This window comes from Branchiostoma lanceolatum, chromosome 1 (genome assembly GCF_035083965.1).
Source record: "Branchiostoma lanceolatum isolate klBraLanc5 chromosome 1, klBraLanc5.hap2, whole genome shotgun sequence".
Classification (NCBI taxonomy): Eukaryota; Metazoa; Chordata; class Leptocardii; order Amphioxiformes; family Branchiostomatidae; genus Branchiostoma; species Branchiostoma lanceolatum.
In genome coordinates, this window is record NC_089722.1 from 17,862,901 (window position 1) to 17,875,736 (window position 12,836).

Consider the following 12,836-nt stretch of genomic DNA (forward strand, 5'->3'; position numbering starts at 1 on the left):
CTAATCAATTTTCACTAAGTTTTACATTAAATATTCTCATTCCGCGTTCGCGTGCCCACTCCACGAGTTTCCTACAAAAATCCGTAAGACAAGAAATTAACACTTCTTTTGCACTGTGCGATTTTGAAAGTTTTTTCCCCACTCAAACACGCTTAGCAGATGTGAAAAGTGACCAACTGCGGACTGAAAAACACTGCGAAACCCGTTATTAGGCTCCAAACGTGTGTTTTAAGCCTTAAAACGAAGGTTTGGCAGCCGAAAAACGGGTTTCAATTTTTTCTCTGTAAAGTCGCGTGAGGCAAAAACCTTGGCTCTCGGCGTAACCAAGTTGATGTAACATTACCGTACACTGGCGCCACCTGGCGGAAAAGACTCGAAGTGTGCTCTCAAGATGGTTGCCAAACGTTCTCACGTGCACGAAGCTTAAACCGTAGTTTCTGCCTTCGTATATCATGCAGTGTAGCTTTAAAACGTTTCGGTTTGAAAGGAAAGATGATGAAGAGCCCGTGGAAGTGAAAACACCAGAGGTACATTGATTTATTATGCTATAAGCTACCAATACAATCACATCTTTATGAAATGGGGGTGGGGGGCGTCTTTTTCAAAAACAACTTTGGCTACATGTTTGTTCTTTAGATTTGTCTTCAAATAGTGTATGGTTTGATTGTGTGTATGGCATAGAATTTTATACGTTTCCAAAAACGTTAAAGAAAATATGAAGCTTCGTCGACGACTTATTCGATTTCGAGTCGAGTGCCTTGTCGTGTGTGTTGAAGGTTGCTTTCTTGCATTATTACAATTAATCGCCTGGTGACGCTGTGATACCGCCAGAAACCCATCTGAGATCTACTCCGAGCAAGAGTATATATCATATTTCGTCTGTCGTGGCCCTACATCCGGGACATCGTCTGTGGCGGCCAAATCGCCTGTGGTGGCCATATTACGTCACTGCAACTTCACAGACCAAGATGGCGGCTTCGGATGGCGAGAACAGAGTAGTGAGGACGGAATTTGACGGGATAACCCTTAATTCTCCTGGAAGTCCATGTCGTTTTGTGTACTACGTGAGGTTTTATGATTCGTCAGCATTACGATGGCATGTTTCATGGCCTGGTTTACCATAATATGACTGTACTATGACTCATTTTGGAGCAGAACATCGTACTACGCATATAGAGAGACCACGTCTGGCGAAACAACAACAAAGCTATGAACAGCAACTAAAAGATCCATCTTGCAGTTCTTCAAGGTAAAATTATTTACTTGTGTGCAATGCACTTCTACTTGGGGCAAGGAGCCATCCACAATCTATATTCATTAATTAACTACTAGTTATTTTTCTAGTCCTATGATTCTGATCATGATCCGTAAAATTTAATCATTATAACGTTAACGTATATTCTTATTAAAGTTACATAATAATTTATAGTTTAGTATTCAGATCACAACATGCATGTTTTATTTGCTCTTCTGGCTGCTTATAGTGAGTTTACGTCACAAAACAGAAGTTTAGGAATTTCAAAATTATACAGTGACACGAAATCAGCCCTAATCAAATGTACAGCAAGTAGTTACATTACAGTAGCATATGACGTCATTTTAAATGATAATTAACAAGCTCTCCATGATGCCCTACCCCTGACACCACCAATGATCATAGCATATTGGGTACCACTGTAAATGGTGATGAATATTATTTAAAGCAGATTTGCTTGATGTACCGTAAATCATATAATTGTATTAGGTTTAGAAATGGTTCACAATGTGTTCTACTATAAAAATGTTCTTTGTACATCTCTGACATCCAAGGACCTAAGGTCTTTAAGTCCCAGGTCCCAAGTATTGATCATTTTCTGATATTAAATGTGTGGTATTTACTTTTGTGCTCCTGTCCTAGGGTATAACTATGGCTCTGCAAGACACATACGACTGGCTGGAAAAACAAGCTGGGTAATGAGGTAATTTTGCCTGTAGAATTTTTTTCACTGAGAAAGCTTAATAAAGGCCTCTTGCTTTTACCAACAATTATACTTCCAAGTACTTTCTGGGCTTGAAATACAGGGTGCATGTGCACTTTTGTGCACCCAGTACGGCAAGAACATGCACACTCTAGCTGAACTCAACTGGCTTAACGACAAAGTAAGCACGCTTATGTGTTCATGTACCTTGTAGAAAATATTTTTACACACAGTGAGTAAGAAAATATAGAGACTAGGATGGAAGTCCATTTGTGTTGACATTCAAATACCAACAACACTTGACTGATACTCAGCATTTGTGCTATATGGTAGGAGGCCCATGTATTATATATGTGTGTTTGTGGCATATGTTGTAAATTTTTATTTATCAGCAGTTGTGCTATGTTCATCATTTTAACTGCAAACTCATAGCATTACACATGAGACATGACTTTCAACCATGAAGTTGAACCCTCCTAACATGAAATTAATTCCTCACAAACATAAAACAAAAGTTAAATCCATTTGTTTAACATATAAATGTACAATGAAGGTTTCAATTTACATGGTTTAAAGATTGTTTTTCTTTATCTTCAACAGATCATCAATGTTTACATGAATATGATTATGGACAGAGGTAATATTCAGGTGGGTGTATAACTTGTTACAATGAGTCTTTTACTTCCTAAACAGATGTTAAGTCTCCATAGCCCTATGTTTTGGTATTCTGTGTTAACAACATTCTGTTGTTATTTATGTGTTGTGTTCAGGTATTGGGCATGAGAAGCAAATGCATCAAGTATTATGACTCCATGGGTGGGATGGGTTGATTTATTTTGTCTTTTACCATGCAATGGGATTGTTCACCATACAAAGTGTACATGTAGTTTCACTATCCAGAAAACATTTGGACTGAGAACATTAACTTACTGCTGTCTAAACCTTTGCTTTGTTTTACTTTATCACCAACAGATTACCAACAAGCAGAGCACAAGGACAAGAAGGAAAGCAACTTGGACTTGTCTGATTGGACATCACAGTATCCTGAGGTAAAACTGTCAGTTTGCTTGTTATTTTAGGATGTGCTTTAGACAATAGTCTGTAAGTCTATCTGATACTGTTGGGATCTCTGTTTCTTCTGCAGAACATCCAACAGCAGATGAATGCTTGTGACTGTTGAGTGTTTGCCTGTAAATTCGCAGAGTACGCCAGTTGGGACACAAGCATAATCTTTGACCAGGTAGGCATCAGTCTGCTCTATGATTCTATGAATATGTTCGCCTTGACCTATGATACAAAAGGCTATGTAAGTTGGTATCTAGACCTTACTAAAATAGTGTTTGCAATCTATGTTTGAGGGTTTGAGGAAAATATGGTAGTACGCTGGATTCATACCATATTCTCACTATCTTGGCCAGTTGTGGCACTGTGAATTCATTATAACAGTTCAATTTGAATACATTTCATCGTTTTTTCATTGTCTCCCATCCATGATTGTTGGAATACCCATCTACCTTAATGATAACTTATAGTGTACAAACAGTGACGAACAAGTACTGTATTTCTATCTCCTTACAGATACACATGGCCTACTTCAGAAGAAGCATGGTATGGGAGATCCTCAATAACAAGTTGTTATAATAGCAGCAGTCCACTTACTTATATTAGTGACCATTATGTAAAGGTGACAAATTTTTACAGAACAAGTTACAGACAGCGTGCTGTTAATGCCATGTCATTTTCAAATCGAGATTAATGCATAATTGATATCAGGAGTATGGTAGCCGGTTGTATACGGAGAAAGTTACAGCAAATCAATGTGTGAATATCCATGTATGGAAAACATCTTTGATATGATTTTTCACCGTTTGCTTTCCTTATATACATGTTAAGTTAATTGCATCGTTGATGTCAGGAGCATGATAGACGGTCGTATACCCTTTTGGAGAAGGTGACACAAATCAATGTGTATATTTATCTTATTCTATGTATGGAAAAACATCTTTGATATGACTTTTCTATAATAAGTATAGGTATACTGTTAATTTCATCATTGTGCCTTTTTTTAGTCAGCTAATATAAAGAAAGTCTGTGTTCCTATCCTGAAATAAAGTTCTTTCCACCCTGGATGTCAATCACTATAGATGTTGTTTTTATGATTGCATCCTTGATGCATGTGAAGCACAGGGCATTTTATAATACTGATACTAGTAATAGGTAGTATTCAAAAGGATATTTCACACCCATTGCATTTATAGCACACTGCTGATAGATATTGAAATGATAGTATGAGTGTTATGAAAATGACAGAGACCAAAAAGTCCAGTTATAAATGCTTTTTCATAGTAAAGAGTCAGCATTTTGAATTTCAGCCTCTCCTGGCACTCTGACCATGTCCTGGGGGCTTGGCTCTTTGAGATAAGTTCAATTTCAGCCAGTCCTGGCAGTCTGACCTAAGCATGACCTGGGGGCATGGCTTAACAAGCACACCGGTGTTAATATAGATACTGGGAATACTGTTACGTGTAATAGTACATGGGTAGTGTAGAGTCTAAAAAGTCTAGTTATAGATTGACAACATGTATGTATGAAAAATACAGTATACAGTTCACCATTAATTTGGAAACCGTTATGTCTCGAGCTCTGTCATGAAGAACAGTGAAGTGAAGTGTGAAGAAGACCACCTGTCCAAGAAGACTGCTTTTCTGCGGTCCCAAGGTGGTCGTCTTAGACAGTACTGTACTTGTGTACTTATTGGGACATATCTCTCCATAAAATGTGGGCTTCATAGACGGTAGCAATCACATATTACAGTGGAACTGAAACTCTTAGAGAGAGAGAGAGAGAGAGAGAGAGAGTCTTGACGCGATTGAAGGTAAAACCGACCCTCGGCCAGACGTTGCCCCGGGACGGACCCTGGGCCGCAGAGTGCGTTCGAAGAGTCCTGCAATTCACATTACTTCTCGCAGTGATCCACCGCTAAATGTTGTCGTTTTTCTTTGATTTTACATCAAAAGCCTCTAGGCACCGTCGTTTCAGAGACAGGGAAGTCGCCCTTCCAGGTGATGGACGGCGAACAAGTGGAAGGGCTAGACTCCGGCCGGCCAGGAATGACGGGGTCGATTGCGCCCGCCCTTCTTTTGAAGACCTTGGGGAGTGTAACAACCAGTCGTCGCCGGCGGCGACCGAGAGCAGTTCTCGCCCTCTGCCCGAAGGAGGCCTTGGACCGCGGGACACCCGCTCGAAGTCCGACGCTTAAGGATAGGTCACTCGCCCGCTAAACCGATTGCATCGAGGCACAGACCACAACACCGTGCCGGGGTGCAAGAGAAGAGCCGTCTCACCTAGGCCCCGCCGTGAGACTCAACCATACCACGCAGACGAATCCTAGTCAACTCGCCCCAAGTCCAACTCGCCCTAAGTATTCACTACCAACTCGCCCCAAATTAGGGCTTATTAAACTTGGTTTTATACTAGTTTTATAGAGCAGAGAAGACAAAGAAGGAAAGAGAGACAGCAACCTTAGATCTCCTCAGATCGCCTCTGATGTCCAAACTGTGGACGAGACTGTCACGCCAGGATTGGACTTCAGAGCCACATGAGAAGTTGCCGAATCCAGAGTTCTACCATCATCTGAAAAGATGGAAGGATGCCTACTAATACTGGTTTTATATGCATGAATCCTACTTCTAAATACTAGTATTACTTGTACATGTGCTAACAAAACGGTGTGACTCTAATTCAACATTTCTTTTTTGCTGAGCACGTATTTAGCAACGTACTCGGCTGGCGGACCCGGTCGGCATGTCGGCCCGCCGTGCCACCGTGTACGGCCGCTAGCTCTAGTCTCACCCGGCTAGACATGCAACATGGCCCGCCGGCGCCCCCGGCATTCATCAGCGTTAAATGCGCAGAGAAGAGAAGGTTGAAATTAGAGTCACAAGGCTTTCTTAGCATGTAAAGTAATATTTAGAAGTGGGGCGATTTGGTAGTAAATTGTTGGACTTGGGGCCAGTTGACCTGTTACCCCACGGAGACTCACGACGCGACGCCCCTCCGCCAGGATGTCTGCGGCCCCAGTTGCTGGTTTAGCCGGGTAGGGAACGACGGGAACTCGAGGCGCCCGACAAAGCTCCAAGGGAGCTGCCGGGTCCGACGCCAAGCGGGTCGGCATGGGCGCTCCTGGCTCTCCGTCTGCGCTGTCCAGGACGTCTGTCCGCACCCCGCCGGCCGAGCATAGATCGCAAGACCGATCGGCCGGCGTCGAGGTGTGCAGACTCGCCAAACTTCTTCCGTGCGGAGCGCTGCGACCGGTTCGACGGCGGCCACGTCCCCGCGGAATGTGCCTGGTGCCTTCGGGTCTCGCTGCGCCCGCTGTCGGACCGAGGACAAGCAATCGACCGCCACGCTGCCCCACGCCTTTCGGGTTGTTTCCACCGAGACGGACTGTTCCCGGCCAGTGCGTTACAACGGCCCGCGCGTCGTCGGCGACGGGTGCGCCAGGCAGCTGCAGGGCGGCGGAAATCAGCGGCGATGTCCGCTCGCCCACCCGACCCGTCCTAAAGCACGGATGTAGTACAAAACCAAGAGGGACAATGAAGGTGAAGGGCCTTCCGTCGGTCCGAGGTGGGATCCCTGCCGTCGCCGCTCGAGTGGAGCCGGGCCTTGAATGCGAGTGGTAAGCAGAAATGGTGCTGCGGGATGAACCGAACGCCGGGTTAAGTAAGGCGCCCGATGCGGACGCTCATCAGGCCCCAGAAAAGGTGTTGGTCGATACAGACAGCAGGACGGTGGCCATGGAAGTCGGAATCCGCTAAGGAGTGTGTAACAACTCACCTGCCGAATCAACTAGCCCTGAAAATGGATGCGCCGGAGCGTCGAGTACATGCCCGGCCGTCGCGGCAGTATGCTCCGGCCGAGCCAAGCCGCGACGAGTAGGAGGGCCACCGCGTTGAGCGCCGAAACCTAGGGCGCGGGCCGCCCACGCGGGCCGCCCACGCCCGAAAGGCACATTTAATTCGCGAACGCGGAGTGGTCAAGGAAAGCGAACCCGGAGACGTCGGGCTGGGCCCCGGTTAAGACCGTCGTGAGACAGGTTAGTTTTACCCTATTGATGAAGTGTTGTTGCAATGGTAATCTTGCTCAGTACGAGAGGAACCGCAGGTTCAGACATTTGGTTTAGGCGCTCGGTTGATGAGCCGGTGGTGCGAGGCTACCATCTAAGGGATTATGACTGAACGCCTTTAAGTCAGAATCCAGCCGAGTAAGCAACGATATGCTTGGCGCCTCCTTCGGAGTAGCCTGGTATTCAAACCTATTGTAGCTCCCGAGGCGATACCGCTCTCCCGCGGGGAAAAAGTCTAGTCCGCCGGCGATGAATGTCCTTGGTGCTGAGGCCTGTCCTGAGGGAGGAGCGCCGTTCCGATGTCAGAGTCCATACCTGTGTGCGCTGGGCTGCCCTGCCCGCCGCCGCCCGAAGTAGTATCGGTGCGTGGACGGTGGCCGATCTCGTTCCGATGTGCAGATAAAGGGCGGCAGGCCTGTGAAGGCCGTACCGATGCGGTGTAAGTGCGGGGACGGTGGCCGACCCCGTTCCGATGTGCAGTTCAGGGACGGCAGGCCCGTGCAGGCCGTACCGATGCGGTGTAAGTGCGGGGACGGTGGCCGACCCCGTTCCGATGTGCAGGTAAGGGGCGGCAGGCCCGTGCAGGCCGTACCGATGCGGTGTAAGTGCGGGGACGGTGGCCGACCCCGTTCCGATGTGCAGGTAAGGGGCGGCAGGCCCGTGCAGGCCGTACCGATGCGGTGTAAGTGCGGGGACGGCGGCCGACCCCGTTCCGATGTGCAGGTAAGGGGCGGCAGGCCCGTGCAGGCCGTACCGATGCGGTGTAAGTGCGGGGACGGTGGCCGACCCCGTTCCGATGTGCAGTTCAGGGACGGCAGGCCCGTGCAGGCCGTACCGATGCGGTGTAAGTGCGGGGACGGTGGCCGACCCCGTTCCGATGTGCAGTTCAGGGACGGCAGGCCCGTGCAGGCCGTACCGATGCGGTGTAAGTGCGGGGACGGTGGCCGACCCCGTTCCGATGTGCAGGTAAGGGGCGGCAGGCCCGTGCAGGCCGTACCGATGCGGTGTAAGTGCGGGGACGGTGGCCGACCCCGTTCCGATGTGCAGGTAAGGGGCGGCAGGCCCGTGCAGGCCGTACCGATGCGGTTTGAGTGTGGGGACGGTGGCCGACCCCGTTCCGATGTGCAGGTAAGGGGCGGCAGGCCCGTGCAGGCCGTACCGATGCGGTATGAGTGTGGGGACGGTGGCCGACCCCGTTCCGATGTGCAGGTAAGGGGCGGCAGGCCCGTACAGGCCGTACCGATGCGGTGTAAGTGCGGGGACGGCCGGCCCGATCGAGAGGACAGCCCGCCGTATGCCCCGCCACGCCACGCCGCTCACGCCGTGCACTCTAAATCCCACAAGGGGGGGGGGGGGGGGGGGGAGGACACGCGAGAGACACCGGCAGACCACCGAGTACGTCGCTGCCGTAAGGTGGGATCGCGCCGTAAACCCTCGGGAGCCTGAACGCAGAATTCCCGGCCACACCTGACCGTTGCTTCCCGAGCCCGAGCCGTCCCGTCATGCAGGAACGGTCCCGCACTCTCATGACCGACTGTTTGCCGAGGAGGATGGACGGCCGGGTCTCCGACCACCGAGTCCGCAAGGCTTACTCGCACGCAGACGGAAGGGGCAAGCCGTTGCCTTTGGGCCGGGTCGCTCCGAGGAGAGAGACGGACCCGGGCTTCGCCTCCACGGAGGATTGCCCCGGCGCTCGTTCCGGTCGCCCTCGGCACGGTCGTCTTCACCCGCAAAAGTGGAGGAGCGGCCGCCTTCCAAGCCGGTTGTCGATCTCTGGCTGCCCTCGCGGGGAGTGGCAGCCTTGTCGGCGGGGTAACAAAACGACTGGCGAGAGAGTGTGCGATTTCTCGCCGTCATTTCCCGACCCAGTAAAAAAATGACAACTTTCTCAAGGTGGGTTGAGCAACCTTCTTTTCAAAGTAAAACCACCGCAACTTGGTCACATCGGAGGCCAGAGGCGACCTCTCCCGCCGACCGCCCACACCTTAGCCGGTCCCCGCCCGAGCCCGTCACGCCGCCACCCCCGCTACCATCAGGGCCGCCTGACACCTCACGCACCCTGATCGGTCGCCTGGCGGAGCCACGAAGCCGTCCGCGGTGGTCCGACTTAGCCGGGTGATTTGGGCAAACTCCATTTCGTTTTATCTAATTCCCTTTCGTTTATTTTCGTTCAAATTCTTTCCACTTCGTTCAATTTCACAATGGAAAATAAATCATATTTCATCAATTCGTAATAAATCTTTTTTAGTTGATATAACAAATTAAAAATCAGTGCGTGCACACTGCCTAGCCTAGAAATAGAAAAAGGTCGGTATTATAATGTAATTTAGCCAACCAGAGACGATGTCCCTCATGTCAAGATAGCGTCGAAGATGAATATCATTTTCTAATGTCCAGCCTATACTAGTACTGTAGAATGTGTCCTCCACGCCGTTCTGTTTGGGGCCGCACACCCCTACACACATGAAATGGTACATTCCGTCTGTCGTGGCCCGCCTGTCATGGCCCGCCTGTCATGGCCCTGATACTAGCCATACTCGCCACTCGGAGACATTCCCCACTGGCAGGTGACTGACTCCTTGCTTTGATTCAACTTCTTTCTCAATGTCAATCTGTAGATAACGTTATACTAGTATTCAGTTCTACATTTCGGATTTAGTAACCTGCAATTTATAAGATTTAGCCAAACGTCCTAAAGTATCAGTCAGCAAAAAAATGCATTTAAGTTAAATGCTTATCAAAAATCCTAAACTTAGGAACAGAAAGGATCAGAAAGCAAGGAAATGATGGGATGTAGTTGCCAATAGATGACAGCAATTGTCTTGTATAAACCTCACTTCTCTCCCTCTAGCCTTTCTATTTGGTATTGTTAACCTTAACCAAGTTAAGGAAGGTCCCAATCAGCTCTGAAAAGCCAGTTTCAGATGACTAAACATAAAACATGAAAACATAAACTTGTCTCAATTATATATGCATTCCATGGTTTCCAGGTGCTCGACCCCAGCTATGGTATGTACACCTGGCCCTGTGCTGCGGTACTGGCACAGTTCGTCTGGCACAACCGCTCACTGGTGGCAGGTAAACATGTTCTGGAGGTGAGAAAACCCTTCAGCCAGTTTTTATCAACCTTCTCCCTGCTGCCTAACTCTGTGACCAATAGGGAATTGGGTGCCAAACGGCGGTTCAGTGTGCTGGAGGTACAACTACGAAATTGTAGCTTTATTGCAGGTTAATATAGATCTAGAAGCAAAAGGTTATTTTTTTGCATTTAGGCTTAAAGCCTGAGCAAGGAGATTAAAGAGCTGCCTGAGAGTTCTAGAATGAGAAGTTCAATATTGGACATCACACAATATACAATAAGATGTACTGAGTAGCCTGACTAAAACAGTTGCTCCTCGGAATAAGCAGCCTGCCTGAAATACTGTCCGAGTCACCTTGTCTCAGGTAGAGACCCTGACAGCAAATTGTGTAACAGACACTAGATGAACTTTACTCTTCCAAAAGGCATACTTTTGATTTACTGTTCTTTGCAAAATTTGGATACTTTTTTTACTTCTCTCGTTGTATGAAGCTTGGTGCTGGTACCAGCCTCCCTGGAATCCTAGCAGCCAAATGTGGTGCTACTGTCACCCTCACCGACAGCTGTCACTTGCCTCGCTGCCTCGACAACTGCAGAAGGAGCTGTGAGGTCAACAACATGTCAGAGGTCAAGGTTCTTGGTTTGACCTGGGGTCAAGTGTCACCTGCTATGTTGACCCTGCCACCTGTGGATGTGATCCTGGGGTCAGATTGTTTCTATGATCCCAAAGGTAAATATGAATCCAGTCAGATATTTCATGTAATCGTGTCAAGTCTACATTCAATCTGTGTTACTGTGTAATTTCATCTGCTAATTTTATCATGAAATGATGACATGTTGTTACTGGCTGTAAATTTTGCAATTCAGGTTGTCTCAGCTTGCGATGTTGTAAATATTGAATAAAGTTTCTTAAGAAACCTGTGCAAGTGACGACCTCTAAAATATGATTGGCAACAATTTTACATGCGTTGCTGTGAACTTTATCACCTTCTTTACTGACTGCTTTTCTTAGTAAGAAATCTATTTTTTCTGGCAAAGTCGGATTACTCTATTATTATGAGTGAAATCAGACTTTTTGTCTTTGTTTCCTGTAGATTTTGAGGATGTGCTTGCCACTGTGTTCTACTTCCTACAGAAGAACCCCCAGGCCAAGTTCTGGACAACCTACCAGGAGAGAAGGTAAATATAACTGTTACCTTCTCTGAGAGGGTCTGCTTACCTTTTCTGTGAAGCTTAGCAAATTATTTTGATATACCATTAATCGTAGCCAGCCCACCCTAATTCAACATTAAGCATTGCCAGTGAATCGTTTGTGAAGCACAATTGTTCGCTTTATTCAATGTAGCATGTTATTTGTTATCCTGAATTCATTGTTTAGCATTTTTGCCAAATTGTTTATATCGCAAAGTCAAACACCATATTAAGCCCAAAAGTCAGGATGGAGTGTCAGGTCTTGTCTGTGTTTGCAGCCTCAAGTTTTGCCAGACGCCACATGAATACAAAGGAACAATGTTGTCTGTTGCCAGCCTTCCTGAATGTACCGTTATGGGTTGCCGTCCCTCCTAAATTTACTGTTAAACTTTGCCACGATCCCCCCATGCAGATCCTTTCTCAGAAAAGGTTGTGTTTTTGATAGTCTGTTTTTGATAGTCTGTGTTTGCTGGTTGCTTATAAGAAATATACATGTATGTATACAAAACAAATAACTGTTTTTGTTTTGTTTTTCTTGCCCTAGTTCTGATTGGTCAATTGAGGCTCTTCTCAAGAGGTGGAAACTGACCTGTGTCCACATTCCACTTACCTTATTTGGAGCTGACAGCCTGTCACTAGGCGGGTCTGATCTTCCTGGCAACCACTCTATACAGATGCTACAGATTACAAATAGTTGACAGAAAAGTTTTTAAAACATTTTTTAGATGAATGATTGAATATCATTATAACTTTCTCAGGAAAACAACACAGTGGGACATTTTTACAACACCAAGGTAAAATAAGATGATATTGATGTGTGTAACGTTATATATTTATAAACTTATAATGCAGTGTATTGTGATAACATCACTACAATATCGTAAAATCAGCACAAGGTATAGATGCACGTAACTAAGTAGCGGAAGTGTCATTGGTGTAACTTCTACCCAAGTCCTGAGGTATGTCAGAGTTAAAATTTTCTACCTTGACCTAAGTTAGAGTATGTGAAGAATTTTAGGCAACGAAATGTAAGAAAGTTTTATTTCGATTTGTACAACACTTCTTTGAGAGAATGTGATTGAAATGAAGAAAATATTTTCAAAAGGGGAAAGAAGTGATTTATGAGTGAATGAATAGGTATAAAAAAAGGCATAAAAACTGGAATAAAGGGAAAGAACAGCCAGAAACTTAGAATAAACTTAGGATAAAACTATACTGGAAACTTTGGTCTCTGAGTATAGGATTTAAGTTAAGCACAGATTTACCCAAGGACCAGTTGTTCATCTCACAATCGTGCCCAGTAGATAAAATCTGCTAACCAAAGAGTCATGAAAGACTCGACTTAAGCGTAGGACAGGTTTGTAAACAAACTTTGTCAGAACAGTCAGTTGCAAGGCCCTTAAGATACCATCCAAACAAATACTAGGTGCTGTACAATATAATGCTAAAAAGTAAATTTAAGTAATAAAGCCATTGTACAGCC

General features: G+C 46.5%; 1 protein-coding gene across 2 annotated transcripts; it reads left to right on the forward strand.

Annotated features, from left to right (window-relative positions):
- Positions 1–329: 329 nt before the first annotated feature.
- Positions 330–12,457, forward strand: LOC136438916 (histone-arginine methyltransferase METTL23-like). 2 transcript variants are annotated; one of them, XM_066433959.1, is made up of 5 exons: positions 330–527; positions 10,074–10,161; positions 10,655–10,892; positions 11,257–11,341; positions 11,898–12,457. In XM_066433959.1, exons 2-5 carry the CDS (start codon positions 10,090–10,092, stop codon positions 12,049–12,051), a joined length of 549 nt encoding a protein of 182 aa, XP_066290056.1. In that variant the 5' UTR covers positions 330–527; positions 10,074–10,089; the 3' UTR covers positions 12,052–12,457. The 2 variants fall into 2 exon arrangements, with proteins under 2 accessions (XP_066290056.1, XP_066290049.1); XM_066433952.1 differs by having other exon boundaries at positions 331–527; positions 10,074–10,178.
- The last annotated feature ends 379 nt before the right edge of the window (positions 12,458–12,836 follow it).